The following is a 21,162-nucleotide window of genomic DNA, read 5'->3' as shown; positions in this document are numbered from 1 at the left end:
ATATGTTATAGTGTGATGAAATGATGGTTGGTTTGTGAAAAGTGAAGAGTACGAGAGTACGAGTTGCCAATGAGGATGATGAATGAGTGATTTTAATGTAAATTAAATATTTTATTATTCTTACAGATTTCTTAATTCATGTTTGAAGATACAAATTTTGAACATTTTCTTCTTCTTCTTGGTAGCACTACAACTCTTGGTCGCGTTATCTCTTGCCTCCATCGGTCCCGATTTATCATGGCCTCCTTCCAGTCCTATATGCATAGTCTGTAGGTCTTTTAGGATGTTGTCCCTGGAGTTCTGCATTCGTCGTTATGCTGATTACACCGTTCTGGACTGAATGAGATATTGTCGCTGTGTATTCGTGCTTTAATATCTTCGTTTATTTCGTTGAGCATAATGTCGCTACAAGGTACAGCTCCCGACAGTGAAAAGTTTTACGAAGATCTGAGAGACAAGTACCTCGGGTACAATACGGCAACGCCGCGCGCTTTTGATCTCCCTCTCGCGTAGCATATTTTTTATAATTAAAAAATTATGTTAAAACGTGAGAAGAATTAAAAAATTCTTCTCACGTTTTAACATTTGAAATAATTTAATGCCATGGAAGTTTTGTGTTTAAATGGGTTTGAAGGAAAATTAGTCTCCTTCAATCCTATCCAAAAAAAAATCGAAACTATTTTTTCAATATTTTTTTTAATAATAAAAAAAACTGACAATGCTAGATTTGCAATTACATTTTTTTATTTTGATTTTAAACCCTCTTATTTGATTAAAGTTTTTTAATAAGTTAAAAAATATTTTCCTTCAGTTCTATCGAAAAAAATCGTAACTATTTTGAATAATTTTTTCTAGTGATAAAAAAACCGACATAATGCGATATTTGCAATTAGATTTTTCTATTTTTATTTTAAAACCTCTTATTTGATTACAGTTTTTTTCATGAGTTTGAAGGAAAAATATTCTCATTCAATCCTATTAAAAAAATCATTATTAAAAAAAATCATCATCAACTATTGGATTTGATAAGCGTTTTACTTAGCGGAAATCCAGCAGCGTCCAATGATTTTTATCAGAAATATCGAGTTTCCCTCTGAGACACCACTTGAATTGAATCTCATTATGTAAAAAATAGCTCCTTAGTTTCATTAAAATTAATGTTATCTACATAATTGTGTTAATAATAACTAAAGTTTTTTTAAATTTGGACTTACTAAAGGGTAGTAAAAATGAAGCCGCTGCGAATATGTTCATACGAACTTTTGTTTATAAAATGACCTGACGAAACACACATTAGCATATCACATAGAGTAATTAAAAGTATAAGAGGGTTCAATCACATAGTAACAAGTAGGCACCATCTTTACCCTAAACTCGATTGCAGCATCACGGATGCGGTCTAACCGAACTAAAATAATTGACATTTGTCACAGTCGGTAAAATAGTCTACTGTAATACCGATCCGTCATAGAAATAAAAGGCGGGCTATTCAAAATTTTAGAATGGCGCGAAATTTAAAATTATTGACCCATTAGATCAATTTTTAACAGCGTAAAGGCTGTAAATCTCGATCACAAACTCTAAAAAATTATGAAATAGTGCAAGTGTATTAATTTAATTTTTGAAGAGGCTAAGAGTGATAATGTGTGTAATTTAAGTTTATTTTTTACATTTTTTAATTGAATTCGTTAGTGTTTTTGACATTAAATTCATCAAATTTGCTTTTAAGCTGTTAAGTTAATGCATTTAGGCCCTTCAAAAAAATAAATTCTTAATAATGCACTTTTTCATTAATTTTTAGAGAATGTGAAAGACATTTTACAGCCCAATACGCTATGAAAAAAAGATTTAATGGGTCAATTATGTAAGACAATATTTTAGAGATTTAAGTATAATATATTAAGTCCTATTTTGAGAATTAAATGCTCGATACTTACAATGTTAATTTCGCTGATATCAATAAATTAACAAGGGTAGGGGTAGAATTAAAGTCAATTGTAAAGTAAGTTTATAATTTATTGTCTTAAAAGGGATCCTAATACAATTTGTTTTTGTGCTGCTTTAGCACAACACTGTCCATGGTATGTATTTTGCTTTTTACATTTTACATTTTGAGGATATGATACAAAAATTGCAATTTATCAAATTTATAAATTAATTATTTATAGACATAAGAACTATATTTCTCAAAAATATGCCCTAAAAATTTTACTTTTACTACCTACTTTTTTGTACAGAGGGTACCCAAAAATGTTAGGGGAGTGGTAATATATAAAAACTAACCCTGTAATTAAAATATTCTTTATGGAGAGTATGATATTAAAAATTAGTTGACACTGATGTATACCCTAAATTCTAGATGTCATCAGTCCTTTTTCTTAAATATTCAAGGAGAATCCCTGGATCTTACTCCCATCTTATCGAGGTGAGGTACCTCCTTGAGTAGTGACCTGGTAGAATGGAAGTTGTTTCACTTATTGTGCTTTTGGTACTTCCTAGCAGCAAAGCATTGATGATACCTTTCGTCAGACCTAGTAAAAAAAGTTTAAAAGTTTTTGTAGGGTCGATTTACTTGGTGAAGGTAGACTGCTTTTTAAAAACCTGTGTGATTTTGGACCACATTTGTAGAGTGCTAGGGCATATACCTTATCTTAGATTGTCCATGTTGGTCTTTTTGTTTTTAAATTTGTAAAGCAATTTTTAAAAAAAGAGGCTACTGAAGGATCCATATTTTGCTCTAGTTCTTTAAAAACTTGGGTTTTTGACAACTGATATGCTGCTTTCAATTTTTGTTTGCTCGAAAACAGTTTGCTTTTTAATTTGCAGATTCTGTTGCTTTAGGTTTTGTTTAGATAATAATTTTTTTTTCTAGAAGTAAGATTTTTAACCCTTGTTTCAAAAATTTGACTCAACATACTAAATCTCGGTTTTGTGTGCCATTTTCTCCATCAAAATGCCCTATGCTTTCCACAACCTTTCTTTTCGAATTAGGGTGAATGACCATTGGCCTAGCATAATTATGTTCATTCTGAACATTATATTGAGATTGCTGGATTATGACAGTAGGTAATAAAGTCAATGTATCTTCCCAAGGTACTTGTGCCTCAATACCAGTACTGGGGCATTTTGAATAATACTTGGGCCAGCAATCGGGAGAGCACATTTTTTTAAACGAGTATCTATAGTACTAGTAAATGAAATATCATCAAAATGGTCTTGACATAAATAACACCTTGTTAAGGTTGGGTTTAAACCAAGTATTTTAAACCATTCGGACCTCCTAATAATGTCACTTTCACAAAATTTAAAGAAAATTTTATTTTTGTATGAATCCTCAATAGGCCAATAGTATGCATTAGAACAAGTAGGTGCCTTGCATTTAAAAATGAATTTTCCTGGTGATAACATTATTAGGGCAGTTTTAAAATGGTAAACAACAATTTTAGATGAACTACAACATGGTGAAAACTATTTGATAAAAAAAATTGCACTTACCCCATCCTAGGGGCACTTACCACACAATAAAACAACAAAAAAGCTTCTATATGATGAAATTACACGTTAATCACTTTAAGCTACATTTTTAACTATTTTTTGTTGAGAAAAAAACAAAAGGACACACCCAATGGACGCCAAAATAAAAAGGAATAAGCAATGGCGACGATCAATGATGCGAAGGTGGGTGGTGGCAAGGAACGAAAGAAAATTGATATTCTAATGACAATTATGACGTTGTCATTAGAATATCAAGAAGTTGGCCCTCGATGCGGTCTAACCGAACTAAATTTTTAGAACTTGATGATTAGGTTAGGCTACCTTTCGAACACTCTTTTAATATTCATTTCTCTATGGCATATCATTAAGTAACTATACAGGGTGTCACATAAATAATGGTAAATATTATATTTTATTAGCAGATTCCTTTTGAAGAAAAGTAAGGTTAAGTTTAATTTGCCTAGTCCGAAAGTCAAATACAAGCAAGATACAGCAAGATTAACGAACTTTTTTCTAAATTTTAGCCATAAATTTGGCATGTATTTTTCGTTTATATAACGAAATTTGGAATATGGTTTTGTTTTTATATGGCAAATCTTAAAATTAATTTTTTTAAACTTATTTTATAGAGGGCGCCACAAGCAACAATTTTTTTTTTAATTGTGTAACTTTCTTAGGCTTACCATAATTTAATTTATTATTTAAAATATGTATTGTGTAAACAGTTTTGCTTAAAACAGGTACTTTAAAAATCTCACTACGATTAATTTTTTTCGAGATATTCACATTTAAAGTTTTTTTCAATTCACTCACCAAAAACGACATTCATAAAGTATTTAAATTGCTTTAGTACACTTCGAATGAATAATAAAAATATTTGCAGTAAATGGTCGATATGATCTCCATACATTTTAAAATTCTTTTATTGAAAGACCACCGAATCTTAAGAAATAATTGGTTATTTCGAAGCGACTCAGCAGCAGTTAATATTTTTACCATTAATTTCATGTATCTATATGCAGAAATCCAATGGGTTAAAATCTAGATTTCGTGCTGCCAAGATCTTCGACTTCTACGTCATGTCATATACAATAAGTAATAATAAATAACAATGACTGGCAGAATTAACAATAAGAATGCAATAAAGGGTAATAGATAACGTTACTAATTGTTTGGATTTGATTTTTCATAACCACTTATCAAAGTAACTGACAAGAACACAAGCCCTAACAGTAACAATGAGATTTATAATAATTCATCTTGTCAGGTACCGCCTACTTAACAAATATTTTAGCCTGAAATAGGAAAATTATAAATATATCGAAAAGAGTTCGAGATTTTTGAAGTATATCTTTTTTAAGCACAACTGTTTGCATAATGCATATTTCAATTAAAAAATTAAATTATGCCAACCCTAAAAAATTACGGAATTAAAAAAAAATTGCCGGTGGCGCCCTCTATGACATAATTTAAAAATAGGTTTATTTTAAGATTTGCAGGAAAAAAATTGGGAAAAAAACTCTTATTTAATGAATTAAAGATTTTGTTATGCTTTTGACATCAAAAATTGTCCCTCTCCCACACAAACTTTGTTCCAACAAGTTCTTTCCCTCCCTGTAATGCCTTGCGGGAAGCCTTGAATGCGCCACCCTGTATATTAGACATGTGATTTTTTAATAGACTATTGGATATTTCTGACCTTTTTTTATACCTGAGAATTTTTATGGACGAAAAGACTTGGAAATCGACAATTTCATGCTGAGTAAAAGTTTATCATCTGGACAACACCCGATACGATTCTAAATATGTTTGTCAAAAACGGTCCTGGAGTAATTTGGCAAATAGAAAGCAATCTGACAGGATATAAGTATAGGACCATTCTCAAAAATATGTTGCTGCCATCTGTTGACATCATATATCCCAATGAGTTTAAAATAATTCACCAATTCATACCTCACGTGTTGTCAGAGAATGGATTGGGCGACAAGAAAATATGCAGATGCAACTGAACAAACCATACTAGACATTTTATGCCATATCCATTTTGGTTTTCATATTTTTCTTATCCATTAGTATTTTTTGAATTTGAATTAAAACTAAAAAATACAAACATTTTTAAAATAAGGTAATACTTTTGCCACTCTGCTTTTAAAATAAGAAAACATTTATTAAATATTCAGTTCTTACATAATTTTATTTTTTCTAAAAATGTCTTTTTACTTAAAAAACTAAGGTATAAGTTGGGTTATTTTGTTAATCTAGATAGAGATAATAAATTAAATGTTAAAAATTATCAGTATATAGTTGTAGGTATCGGATTCTGAAGTAACTTCATTTCATGTCCTAAAAATACAGGTGTTAATATTAAATTTAAAATAAGGAAAATAACGCTTCCGGTCAAATCCCACTCTTTAATTCTCACAAGTTTAATTAATAATCACAAACCATTTGGAATTATTTGGAGGACAATAGTTTTATTATTGTCACCGAGTATAATATATCATTTTGAGGTGTTGAACTGATCCATTTTTAGAGGTATTACCTATTTCAAAAAGAATAAAAAAATATCATTATTATTGACATGAAAAATAATAGCATTATTTTGTAAGTTGCACTATTAAACCGTGAAAACTCTGTCTAAAAACATATGGCAATATTTTTGACGTTAAAATTCGCCGACCAATTATAAATTTATTATAACAGAGATACGGCCGTTTGGTGGGGATAAGTGAGCCGCAAAAGCAAGGCGTGCATCTCGGCGTTGCCAGTGTTGTGCGCGAAACCGTTCTCGCAGAATCGCCTGAAACTTTTTACTGACGGGACCTGCAGTTAAAGTGTGTGGCGCATTTATAGGTGTCCATCGTTATATTCTGACCGACTCTATTCCTGTACATAATTTAGAAAAAGGTGATCATGTTTTATGGCTTAAGAGGTCACTTGGAGTGACTTCCTTGGACTTTTCTTTAAGAAAGTGTAGTGGTTCACGCAGGCCATTTTCAATTTAAGAATGAAATGAGAATCCTTTTATTTGATCGATGTTTCTAAAAAATCTTTAATAGAAGGTTTAATTCTCAATATAATAATAATAAGACGTTTATTAGTCACCAAGAAATAATAGCGATTAATCACAGAATATAAAACTAATAGGTAGGTAGGTATATTATGCTACATAATTCGAAAATTTATCCAATTAATAATTAAATGATGCAAAAATTCCACTAAATATTTGAGTCTTTCACCATTTAACAACAACAAAAAAAAACTAAGAATTAGTAATCAAAAAAAGCTAATAACAAAAGCTAAGCCCTTACACAAGATTCGCTGAATTTTGTTAAAGCCATAAAAAATAATAATTTCAAGATTTTATTAAAATTAATTATTTTATTGAAAAAAAAAACATCAATTGAGAAACAAACAACCCAACAAGAAACGGGAAGAGGTTCAGGATATAAAAGAAAATATAAGGGAAACTGTATAATAACTTATGACAACATTCAAAGCCTTTCAGGAACAAAAATTAAAACTTAATTACGTACGTGTCACAAATACTATTATAATAAAAAAAATAAATTTATTAATCTACATAATAACCCATGAAAGCGCAGCCTAATTTTAACTTTAAAAGTTCTTTCTGTCAACGTAAAATAATTTATTTTAAACTTATTAATTTAATGTGCAATTAAGTAGGAAAATTACTTTTTAATTAATACTTATTCACATAATTCTTGACAACATCAAAAAGATGTTATAATATGTACAATATTTGTTGATTAAAAATATACTTTTTTTCGTAGTTATACTTTTTCAAGGAAAATAAGAGTGTTAAAAAAAAACATTTTTTTAATTGTGATAAATGACTTCTGTAAAAATTAAGTCCAATTTTGATTTCTCTCATGATATATACGAAAATCTTCTTTAATATGATTTTATGCGTCTTTATGATACTTATAAATTACTAAACTTTTATTAAATTATACAAGTCTATTCAAAAATTACAACCAAAAAAAGAAAACCTTTAAGTATTTGAAAAGGTCCTAATTTGACCTCAATAAAACGCTCTGAAAATATGTGCACCGAGTATTGTAACACTCTGTTTATGGTTGAAAAATATTTCCTGAAAATATAAAAATTCGATTTGGCGCCCATAAGAAAAACAAACTTGTAGTGGACCTAGATTATTTTTTATTTTATTTTCAAATTCACGCTTATTATTTTCCCCAAATTTGAAAATTTCGTTATTATTTTATAATCAACGTGATATAAAGGGATTTAATAAAATACACTTTTTTCCTTGTATATCCGCTGCTATTCTGAGTTCAAAGAAGTAGATGACCAATTATTTATAGACATTTGATTGCTCAACTTTTTCCCCATTTGGTCCACCCTGTACCTTTAACAATTTTCAATATCCCCGTGTACATCATTTTAAACTAGGCACCTTGTATAAAAAATATGCTTATTTTTTTTTAACTCTCCTGTATAGTTTTTGTATTTCCAGAATTATACCTTGTACTTACCGAATGTTCTGTATAATATGTTCATTTATGAGATATTAAAAACTTAAGCAAAATATTTTACTCGGATTTTCAAAAGTCAAGACTTTGAACAAAAACTTCTGGAGAAAGTCTAAGCAATATCGTTAGATGTATTTATTAAAAACCTTAGAAATATATATTTTTTAATTTGATAGATATAGGGTCAGTTGGAAATTATTAAAATAGCTTTAGAGTTTAGACATATCGAGAATATGTCTTATTTGAGCAATGTCATTTCTTGGCGTCATTGTAAATTTTTGAGTTTGGCTCCCTCGTAACATCTTATCAACATAAGTTAATGATAAGGATAGCTAACCAGATATTGATAATTGATGTCTTCGATTCCGTTTTTAATTTTTTTTATGGTTATACAAGATTTTTTAAATGTAGATTTATAAGGAGTTAATAGGTAAACTTAAATTTCTTGAATTTCATTGTGTTTTGGCTAGACATCATATTTCCAGTATTGACATTGGCTTAACTAATTACAATCGTAAAAATACATTTGAACATTTTGATAAAAGATGTTTTTGTGAAGATTATACAATTTTTTTTTCATAAAACAAAATTAACAAAGCGCAGAAAAATGTTTATCCTCTAAGTAAGATCAAAAACAACCTCTTTTTTTTCAACCCATCATTTTGTTTTGTTTCGAAAATGGCAGCAGCAGCCTGCAGCTAAAGGGTACAACAGAAGGGCCAACGAGGACGTGGACGAGGCGACTCTCCTAAAAGAGTGGAATTTCGACAAGTTTTTCCCGATAAATAAAACGGGCGGCGAAAATGCCAATAAAAAAGCAACCGTCACCCCAAAAGAGGATCCTAATAAGAAACAGGGCCACAGAAGGAACGATAGCGATTCGAAAGTTACCCCGTTTTTCAGAGGGTTCCGGAGGGAGAACAGCGATTTTTTCCCGTTAAGCTCGAGGCACAGCGCCATCTATATTGATCAAAAGGCGCGATCGAGCGGTATATTTAATAATAGGCGGGGATCCGAAGCCGGTTTGGGTAAAAAAACGACCGGAGAGCCGATTTTAATGGATTGGAAGAGGACCGATGCGCCGGTCTCTTCTACCCCCAAGAAAATTGAGATTAGCAGGTGCGAATGGATAAGCATGTTTTGTGGTTTTTTTTTCTGACTAACGAGGAGAAGTATTGTATCTCCTTAACCTTTTCGAAGTCTTAATATAGAGCACAGTAAGTTAGTACTGTGTGACATTTTATCGGAGTCATCGAATGGGTATTAAAATCCTTTGCCAAATTTTCAGTGTCGAAATATGATTAAAATTTGACCTAAAACTGTTTAATCGGATAATAATTGATAATGGAGAATTCTAAAAATACTTAATATTAACCTGTTGTATAAAAAAAATAAGATTATTTGATAAATTAGTTGATCTTGAATTTAATATTTTGTGAAATTAGTCTTTAGAAAACTAAAATTTATAATAATATTTCGATAATTCCATTAAAATCTCTTCTTGCTTAACATTCCTATATTCAACTTCTGTTCAATAAAGAAATTTTTCAACAGTAGCCAAAGTTGAATAGGAGAAGCTATTCTACAATTTGAGAATTAATTTTTTTTCCAAATTCCTTTTTAAAAATGTGTTCTACTGACTGTCAAATAATGAAAACTACCGAATGTAATACGAAATAAGTTATGTGCTTGAATTTCGTTTAAATTAGCTCTTTGTAGTTAATGTTATTTATCAATGCCAATTGCGTTGCTTTCTGAAGTATGATATATTCAGAAAGTAATTTATAATATTATTCATCCTTTTCCTTCACACAATCATACTTTTTTTGGTATTTATTGCTCAGCCATATTTAACTCTGCATTTTTTATTACTCATATACTAATAATTCAACTCCATACACTAATAATTCTGATTCTTACATTAAAAATTCTCAACACTTTTTAGAAAAACTTTCTACAATTTCTTTTAACCCTCATGATCTATTGGTTATTTTTGATGTTGTTAGTCTTTTTACTAATGATCCAGTTTTCAAAACTTTAAAAATTGATAATTTAGCAGAACATTCAACACTAAGCGTTAGTACAATTTTAGAACTTTTAACCTATTGTGTAAAAACTACTTATTTCCAATACAATAATACATTTTATCAACAAAACTTTGGTATGGCTATGGGTTCTCCTCTTTCACCAATTTTAAGTAATATATTTATGGAAAATTTTAAATCTGAAATTATTAATATATTTGATAAAAAACCTAAAATATGGTGGCGATATATTGATGATATTTTTTCAATATATCACCATAACGAAATAGATCTTATAATATTTTTAAATTACATTAACTCTAAAGAATCTACTATAAAATTTACTCTTGAAAAGGAAGCTGATGGTCAGCTTCCTTTTCTTGATATTTTAATTAAAAAAATTTACACAATTTTGAAAGTAGAATTTACCTTAAAACAACTCATACTAATAGATATCTTAATTTTAATTCTAATCATCCAATAACGGTAAAAAAAGTAGTGGTAAAAAGTTTATATGATCGTGCAAACATTATTTGTAATAATCATTATTTAATAACTGAAAAAGATTTTATTAAAAATATCTTAATACAAAATAACTATCTCAAAGAATTACTGGAAAATTGCTTTAAAGAGATCCACGTATAAAATTGAATCAACCAATTTTTACGATAAATTTTATTTTACTATTCATTCCAGGTTTTTCTAATAAGATAAAAAGAATTGCTAAAAATTTAACATAAAAACTATTTTTAAATCACAAAACACATTACGATATTTATTAACAAAAACTAAACATTTAAATGAAAATGAATTTAATAAAAATGTAATATATAAAATTCCTTGTACTTGTGGTAAATTTTACATAGCTGAAACCTGTAGACCATTACCAAAAAGAATTAATGAACATAAATCTTACATACAAAAACAATGATTTTCAAAAATCGAAAATTACACAACATGTGCATTCGACAGTAACCATAGAATAAACTGGAATGTTGTTTGTATCTGGAAAGAAATTTGAGAGATAAGTATATTTTGTTCATATTTTTAATTAAACTGTATTTGCCTTGATAACGGTAGTAGATATAACTACCGAAACGTTGGTTCAAACTAGGCATTTTTTTAAAAGTAGGTCTTCTCGTTGCTTTTATTGTTTTTAATTTTAATATTCATAACAAAGTTAGGTAAGATATTGAAAAAAAGAAACGAGCTCAGAGATTAATAGATTAAACCTCAGCTCCTATGTATATAAAAAAATCTATTATACCTCAAGTAAATTATTGTATTTAAAACTTATTGAACTTTAATTAAATTAAGTACAATATTGTGCATAAATATAGCAACAAGCAATGTTTTCAAAAATATTATTTGCTCCTTTATTTATTCCATATTATTTCTTTACTTTTAAGTACACGCCTCTGTATTATTTATAAATATACCGAGATATCATAAGAATGCCAATGCAGAGTAAGGAACTTCATGTTTGTTTATTTAGACAATGTGCATAAATATAGCAATATTCTTGTTTCGCATTTATTTTATCAGTTAAATATCTATTTACCTGCTGTAAAGTTGTTATTTTTGAATCTCAGAATTAACTTAAAATGGGTCGCTCAAAAACCGTCTCTGGTGATGTAAGAAAAATTATTGTGAATCATTACGAAAATGGTGTTAGGCAGAGTGACATTGCAAGAAGCTTACGGCTTCACAGGTCAATCGTATCCAGAGTTTGCAAAAAATTTCGCCTTACTGGAACAGCTGCACCGGCGCACAGTGTTGCGTGGTATAGGGGTAATTGGACAAAATTAAAATAAGCTGTTAAAATAAAAAAGTAAACTTTGTATTTTTTTTTTTTTAACTCTTTTGAAGTTTTTTACTAAAATAATGTTAAAAATATAACAAGAAGAGTTTGCTCACAACTTTCCTCGCCCAAATTAGAAAAGCAATTAATAATAAAATAACTGAATTAATTTATATTTGTCTCATAACAAACAATAAAATAAAAGTATTTGCTCAAAAAACAAGCTTTCAATAATTATATGCTAAATATTACACACTACAAATTAAACAAAAGTATTTGCTTAAAAATATTGAAAAAAAAAAACAAGTCTTCAGTGTACTAAATATTACATTACCTCTATTTTTCATAAATGACAAAAAGTTCAGAAAAATAAGTCAAAAATCTAGTCAGACTGATCATCATTACTACTTGAGGAACTAGATAGCTCTAAGCCAAAAACAGATTCTACCAGTGTGTTCTGAGAATTCTCAATAATTATATACTCTTTTATTTTATTATCATACAAAATATTTTTATTTTTTTTAGTAGATTGTCTATAAGAAGATAATTCTGGGTCAGAGGTCAGTAAAAGAGTTGAAATTATATCGGTGTTGGCATTTACCCGTGAAGTTTTTCGGCTGTTACATAATCTGATTTTTCTGAATTCTTTGTGCCTTGCTTCTAAAGCATCTTCCGCAAGTTGCCCAATAGGCAATTCAAAAAAATCAATTATGTCACAGCCATGCACAAGAACTTTGTGCACCGAACTTGGCATATAGTACCAGCTATATAAATGTAAGTATAACCTACGAGTGTCATTTAGCAAAATGCGAAAATTGGTTATATCGATGTTACAACCAGACGCCAAAATTCTTAAAATTAAATGAAATTTTTCAATTAGTTCTTTATCGATTCCGGTTATTTGAGAGCTTAAAACAGGATTTTGAAAAAAACGCCTGGCAGTATTGCCATCATTTGTGGAGCCATATCCTGGCTTTGGCTTATCAACTATAAGACCCATTTTGCTCTTAAAATTCTCCTGGATGGTCCTTTTTGTGTTTTCTGTAATTGCTTTATTTTCTGCGCCTTTCACTTGCCAAGTTTTAATTGGCAACCGGTATGCAATATGCAACAAACACTCAAAGAACCTGATCCAGCAATGGAGAGTTGATATGCCAAAACGATAGTTTTGGGTTACTGGAGATTTATCTAAAACCGTATCAGAGTTCATTTCTTTGTGAGTGGCTCCACAAATGATGCATTTTGAACATGAGTTTGTTTCGGACAAAATATTTGCTATACTTCCATCAAACATAGTCAAAATCATCTCGTAGGAAATACTTAAATCTTTATTTTCAATTGAAGTAGTATAAACTTTCAACTCGTTTACAGACATAACCATGGCATTTTCTTCTTGACGAACAACTTCAGGATTTTCTTTTATAAAAGCGAACTTGATGGGTTTGCAGTAAAACGTAGAATTTGTTTTTGGGTTAGACCAGATTACATTATTGCAGCTATCAACTAATTTTATTGGAACCAATGCTGTTAAAAACATATATTCATCTGTATTAGATGCCGATTCAAATTTTTGCTTATATAGACTGTGTCCCGAGCTGCCATCGAAACCCCACTTACAAATAAGTTTTAGATTGAACACTTGACAAATATTTAAATTTGAAATATTAAGGATACTGTCTGTTGTTTTTTGTAACAATTTTTGAAGACCAACTTCTGCAGATATTTCTGTTACGGTAATATTATTAGGTAAATATTTTTTTTTTGTTTGCAGTAAGGCACGGTAACTCGGGAAGCAATCAGGATGTAGCGCATTTACAACAGAACGTAAAGTGTTGTATTTTCTAACTGACAGATCAATATCATAAAAAAGAGCCAGTGCTTGCTTAGTACTCAAACATTTTTTTTCAGAAGAAAATTTTTCATTAGAAGAATCTATACAGTGTTCTGTAGCGAAACGCAATTCTTCAACGGTATAGTTTTTTAGCAAAGGCTCTACTCTCCGTTTCTTTGTTTTTAAAGAAGAGTCTTCGAATGATTTTCGAGGCCTTCCGACTAAGTTTCTTTCTTCTACATGACTAAGTGAAGGCCCTTGGTTAACTTCAGTTATATCAACAGTGATAGATCCACTTAGCCATTGGCTGTGATTTTTTTCTAACTGGCTGCGGGTTCGATGACTTTTCTGCCATAAATCCTTCATTTTTATACAAAACAAATGACTTTGGTCAATTAAATGGCTTTCTGTTTCACTGCAGATATCTTCATCAAGATTTAATATTGATTTGATTTTCAAAAAAATATTTTTTTCCTTATCATTTTGATTGCTTACCAACCATTCTTCAAATAAAACTCTTTTTGGTATAGTGTAAGCCATATCTAAAAAAATTAAGAACTAAAAAAGGGGCAGTTTGGGGCAGGAAAACAACATAGTGTAATAAAGTACACTAGTTGAGGTACTAATATACAAAAAATTGTAGAGGACATATGCGGACATTTTTTTAAAAGTTTTCTCAAAGATAGCTTAATATTAAAATATTGCTATTTTTTCATTTATTTAGTATTTAATATATTAAATAAGTGAGTATAAATCAGTACATACCTATATGTAACTAAGCACCTTTGGTCACTATAACACAATATAATATTTTCTACTTATACGCACAGAACCGGAGAAATACTTATTTTAAAGTGTGGGTATTTTATATGGCGACAAAATAAACAAATTAAATGATAAAGTTTCGGAGCTCCGTTGCGTTGTTTACACGCATTTTATAAAAAAAAAAAATATTTGTGATAAGTGTCTGCAGCTATTTTGTAAATAGTACGGTACTTAATTTTATTATCGACCGACTTTTATTTTTGGACTTTTGTCCATTAGGCGCAACACTGTGCGGCGCCCATTCCTGGTAGACCCAGAAAAACAAATTTGAGGATGGTTAGGCAGCTGCTACGAATTTCCAAAAAAATCCTTTTTTGTCTCCTTCCCAAATTTTGGCAAAATTAAAAGAGGGTGGAGGAGTAAACCTCAGTTCCAGTACCGTAAGGAGAAGATTACTTGATGCCAACTTACCTGCTCGTCGCCCCGCCAAAAAACCGTTACTCTCAAAGAAGAACGTCAAGGCTCTTTTTCACTTTGCCCAATCTCATGTCCACTGGTCTGTAGCTGATTGGAAGAAAGTCGTATTTAGTGATGAATCTAAGTATAATTTATTCAGGACTGATGTAGTGATGTACGTCAGACGCCCCAGTGAACAAAGATTAAACAAAAAGTACATTTGCCCCACAGTTAAACATGAAGGGGGAAATATTCTTGTATGGGGATGTTTCTCGGCTCGTGGCATGGGACCCATAGTAAGAATAGTGGGCAAAATGGATCGTTTTATGTACAAAGACATTCTGCAAACACATTTAGTGCCATGTATGGATTAAGTCATGCCAGTAACAGCCATATTTCAGCATGACAACGATCCAAAACATGCTTCTCAATTTGTTAAGAGGTGGCTATTCGATGAAAAAATAAATGTAATGGTCTGGCCATCTCAATCTCCAGACCTAAACCCTATAGAGAATTTATGGCATTACATTGACACCAAAATCAGGCACCTAACATGCTCTAATACAAATATTCTCTTTGAAATAGTGGAAAAGGCTTGAAAAGAAGTGAACAATGACTATATTATGAAATTAATTGACTCCATGCCAAGACGATGTGCAGATGTTATAAAGGAGAAGGGGTACTACACGAAATATTGAATTGATTTTAATTTAGTTGGGTTATATTTTTTTTAGAATCAAAATTTTTTGTTGCTATATTTTTGAATAATAAATTTGCATAAAACAATTTGGTGTTTTATTTATTATGATACAAAAAATATGATAATATGAAAATATAAACAGGCTCAAACTATTCTTGTAAATAATATATAAACCTTACTTATAAAATAAATACTAAAAGATATATAACAGGAAAGTTCAATGTTGCTATCTTTTTGCACAATACTGTATATCAAAAGGTATCATTATAGATTTGAGCTCATATTTTTTTTAAATACGTGAATAAGTCTATTTTTTATCCTTTTCAATTTTTGAGCGTGTGAGATAGTATTTTCTAAATTGATTTTTGGTATAAGTGACGTAATACCCAATAAAATAAGTAACTCACTATGTTCTGTTTATCACAATTAAACGAAGAGCTTTGATGTTTCTGTTTGCCCTGAAGAAGGCCTAATATAGGCCGAAACATTGGCAATTAAATTTGAAAAGCTTGGATTATTTTTTGACCATTTATCCAACTAAACCCTTAAAAATTAAAAAAATTGGACTGGGTCACTAAAACAACACACAAAAAGTTGTGATTAATTATATTGTTTTTTTATGTATGGATTGGATTGGGTTAGTAATGACGTAAAAGTTTTTTATATTAATAAAACCTATTACATCTCGATCAATCCAACGTCTATAATATGAACAGACAAGAAAAAATGTAATCCATCTTTGCTGTTGTTCAAAAATCTTTTATCTCTTCATAAATTCGAATCTCACTATTGGAATCTCGGTAACTATTGACAAAAAAGTTTAAATTCAGTCATATCGGGTGAAAATAATCGTCAAAATTCTGCATTTATACGAAAAAAAACGAATTTTCTAAAAATCATTGTTAACTCTCCTGACCTTGTTTTCAAACCATTTTTTCTTGGTTATCCAATGATTTTGCAACGACGTTTCTCCTTTTGGATATCATCATGAACCTTTTTTCTTATGGACGCTCTATTAAATTAGTTTTTAGTAGTACAACACTGTTTTTATTTTTATTAAGTGTTGCAGGTTATTGTGATATAAATATCGCATTTGATTTTTTTTTTCACGGAGTTTCTGTCGATTTTTTTTTAATTTAGTAATGAATGTTTTTAGCAAAAAGGATAAAAGAAACTTAATTTGATAAAGAAGAATTCTATACTAAGAAAGTTAAATCTTACTATGTGTTTGTTAAAACATTTACATATTATCAAAAATTAGTTTTGATTAGGATAAACTACCTAATGATTGGCACTCTAAGGTTATGTTATTAATAAAAGCATTTCTAAAATTATAAATTCAGCACTATGACAATAAAAGTTATTTTTCCTAATTTGTTAATAATTTAAGACCTGTTATCACATATCTCCAATTGTTGACACCAAATATGCAGCACTATATACAGTGCTTTTGAAATGAAAGCTGTTTGAAATGAACCCTGCTTCAGTCACTTAAAACGGAAAACCGGTTTTTTACTTTATGATTTCTATTTCAGAAAACCAGCCTCATATATTTCCAATTACATTGTTCCAATGGTCACCAGGAATATTATTTTTAAATGGGAATGTATCCTAGAAGTTCTTTACAGAAGCCTGATCAACCTTTTCTGTAGCTATCTAAAATTCATTGAACCAGTCTTTTTCGTATTTTGTTAGATATCTACTTTTGTCAAAATTCTGGTTTTAAAATTTTGGGACCTAAACGATATTGAAGCGTTTGCTTTGGTATTCCATAGCAATTGCTTTGGTACACTATTTCTCACTTCAGCCAATGCCTTTTGAAGCAGATCTCCGGTGTAAGATTTTGAATATTTTGTGTGTTTCTTCACTTTTGGTATCTGCGGTATCTAAGTCGGGGTAAAAAGTAAATTACACTTGAAAGTATATAATTTTTTAGATATTTACATACAGAGATATTATCATACATTTAATACATATGATTACTAAATTTATGGCTATTATTCCTTAATGCAAAAGATAAAATAAATGTAAATTTGTTTTCTATTTATTTAAATTAAAAAAATATAATGTTAAAAATGTATAACCTGTCTATATTTAGGCACCCATGCCAATCATTAAATTTTTAACAAGAAAATTATAGGATCCATAAAAGTCTAATAATTTGTTACATTATTTACAATTAAAAAACGTAATTTTCTTATGAAAAAGCTAAAAACTTATCTTATTTGTTAAGGGCGTCACTTGTAACATACAAAAGGCCAGCCTTACTAATTTTAAGGAGCACGCGTCTGCTAGTAAGAGAAACGTTGCCAAATTTTTAAAAAAATAAAAAAATATTTTGCATTTATTTTTTATTATTACAATTACGATTTAAATCTAATAGTGCCAGTCGATGATCTCGTGCCAACATTTAGGTGGTTTATGCATTATGCAACCCTCTGGTAAATCAAAATCTTTAGAATTTTTAGTGTCAAAGTTCCTTTGCTTTATTTGTACATTTTACTTTTTAATCCGCTCCATATAAAATCTAGGGCATTTAACCGTGAGATGTCGCTGGCTATTTATTCTATCCTCTATTTTCCATGCATTGATGGGTTAATTCAGTATTTAACAACTCCCTCATATCCTTGGTCCCATAGGCTGTTGTAGTGCTCCATCTTAGGGAAAACAGAGGATATAGGGGACACAGGGGAGATAGGTAATATGGCTAGAGGGACCTCCTCTAATAAATCCGGTAATTTTTTTCTTAAAGAAGATAATGATCTGATACTTAGTCAGGTCCTAAACTTCACTTTCACCTTAACAATTATTCTTTCCCAAAATTAAGGGCAAAATGCACTTGCCTCAGTACCTGCCTATTCGCTGTTGAATTATTTTTCTAGAATCTAATTATTTCCATTAAACACACGTCAGTTGATGAATTTTAACTTATCAATCTAAATTGGCTTTAAAGCCAAGCTTTAACATGATTTAAATATTGGATTTCCTTGATTAGAATCTTTCTGATGGATTATTTTAATTAAATAAATATAATTCTTCAAATGTCCATGCGCCCTTAAATTTTTATTTGATATTATGCTAATTCTACTATTTCTCTGATAAAAACCTGCTTAAGGCTATTTTTAACTTTCTATTTCAAGAATAAGACAGCCTAACCGTAATATCATTGTGTTCCTCACTAGAAAATGTTATCTTAAACTTAATTTAACCCTGTGAGGCCGAAATTAATTGGAAAATTATAAAAATAGAGAATAATAAGATTTCTTTATAAAAACGTGTTTATTGGCACAAGCTTAGGTTTAAATAAGTCTTAAACAAATAAAAAATATACACGATTATCCTGCAGGATGGGGTTACTAATGGTAACCACTAGGAACTAAGTAAATAATAAATTAAGATATTTTTTCTAATTTATAACTTAAAATGATTTAATGTAAGTCCATTATTTTGTGTGAAACAATGCGAAACAATTCCTTTCTTTATTTAGGCATAACCCAACTTCGCAAGTTGAGCATTTCTAAATGGTTCCATGAACATCTGTTAAGGTACTATATTTAGCGCACCGAAGTTAGGTAGGCCTTGGAGGCATATGAGCAGAATTTTCATAACGCACTTCGTATGGTAAAACCTATTTAAAATTTCTTGGAGACAAATGTTGTTGTGAAGATCTTTTGCGCTTGACAGGTCCAACAATAACGATCAGTCCTCGCGCCACAGCCATTCGAAATTGTTTTAGTGATATGCTTTTACAGTCACATCTTTGTTGGAAGAGAACAAAGGCATTCATTACGGTGGCAGTAATGAGGAAGTGTGGAAGTAAAAAAAAATCCGATGCCATCATTTATGAGACCTTCTGTCAACTTGATAAAGACTTTTCATCATGTCAAAACGATCAACATAGCCCATATGAGTATTGTAATCAAGGATCATCTTTGGACATCTTACATCTTCAGAAGAACCATTCTTATTTTTTCTGGAAGTAGTTTCCATAGTAGAGGGATCACGGTAATTCCCTAGAACTAGAACACTTCGGCGGTCTATCCATTTGAGTTCAGCTCCACGCCTTTTCATGCCTTTGTTTCTTTGAGTTTGGGAAAATGTTTCCGCTTCTTTCGAATAGTTCCACAAGAGTAGATTTTATCTGCTAGTAAATTTCTTTGAAGTTCGACAGAAATAAAATAATAGTCGAAAAAAACTTTGTGGTTTTTGTTTACCAATGTCTGAGTGAGATTCGTGACAACTCTATGACCCAATTTTGTTTTTGTGACTTGATCAACTTTACTAGTATAAATTTCAAATTCGCACATGTATCCTGTTGAATCCACTCGGACCCAAACTTTGTAGTCTCCCTTGATAGGCTTCATTGGCATTTACTGGTGGAAGCTACTATGCCCCTTGAACTTTATTATGCTCTCGTCCACGGCTTGAAACTCGTTAGGATTCATGGAAGACATAAATGTTTCTTGAAGCTTAGAAAGTAATGGTCTTACCTTATATAGCTTATCGTAATTTTGTTCACCTTTTTTTGTTTGAAATAAATAATTATTGAGGTGAATATTACTTAGCAACCAAGCAAATCTATCTCGACAAATAGCGGAAGTAATAAAAGAATCCATCATTTCCTTATCAGAGGACCAGTAATCTTTGACGCTTGACAGTTTTTTCAAACCCATTAGAATATTAACTCCCAAAAAAATTTAAGCTCCTTTTCAGTAGTTGGTTTCAAATTTCTTCCTTCACCTTATTTCCGAAATGCATATAGGTTCGTCTGAAAAACTACATGGGTGATGAAATCTTCGGGAAACAAATGTAAAAATACATCAGTCGGAGTCTCGATATTATCAGGCAATACTGGAACAGTTGATTCTGTGAACCTACCTGCTTTGTTACTGTTAGAAATATCGTTAGTCCAATAATCTAGAAGCAAGACGTAGGGTAGTCTGGCGAGCGGAATGTCATCATCGCTGTCCCAGTGTAAATCGTTAGCAGCAACGTCGTTATTTTCGATAGTAAGATTCATATTTTCGATGTCAAAAATTTCGTCGTTATTGCTCGGACCATCAGGCGGTAGCGATTCATCATTCATAACCTCATCATAGAAAATATGATTTACCACGTCTATTGTAGTTTTCACACACATGACCAAGATTGGGAATCGAATGGCAGACAAGAAAACTATATTTTAAAAAAGTCAAATCTTTTTAGTGGTTACTGGGGGGAACCATACAAAAGCTGATCACAGAAAGTCCATTAAAAAAAAATGCAGACCGTTTCTTACAATAGACAGAATATATACATCTGTTGAAATACTTACCTGCTATTTTTGAAGCAAAAATATCACAAACTATAAAATGAACACAAAACTATTTTATAACCTTGAAACACTCCATGCACGATCAATTCCGTTCCATAAATGAGAGTAAACACGACTAACAATCGATTGGAACCGACCAGCGAGATAAGGTTATGCATAGGCAACACAATAAACACCGTGGTCATCATGTGTTGTGTACTGTGACTGTTGGTACAATAATAACGATTGTCAATTGTTATTTCCTGCTTTTCATTCCTAATTT

The 21,162-nt window shown here is 30.4% G+C and overlaps 1 protein-coding gene across 5 annotated transcripts in view; it reads left to right on the top strand.

The window, feature by feature from the left end:
- The window catches only part of LOC126745987 (serine/threonine-protein kinase mig-15), a 162,158-nt gene that overhangs the window by 70,704 nt on the left and 70,292 nt on the right, over positions 1-21,162 (top strand). For 3 of the 5 annotated variants that reach the window (XM_050454069.1, XM_050454070.1, XM_050454068.1), the window contains one exon: positions 8,695-9,128. The exons of the other annotated variants lie outside the window; for them this stretch is intronic. In XM_050454069.1, the coding sequence (XP_050310026.1) occupies positions 8,695-9,128 (434 nt within the window). The remainder of the gene's footprint in view (positions 1-8,694; positions 9,129-21,162) is intronic. 5 annotated transcript variants of the gene reach the window in all.

The sequence above is a fragment of the Anthonomus grandis genome, chromosome 16 (assembly GCF_022605725.1).
Source record: "Anthonomus grandis grandis chromosome 16, icAntGran1.3, whole genome shotgun sequence".
Lineage (NCBI taxonomy): Eukaryota > Metazoa > Arthropoda > Insecta > Coleoptera > Curculionidae > Anthonomus > Anthonomus grandis.
This window is presented reverse-complemented; position numbering and strand designations above follow the sequence as displayed.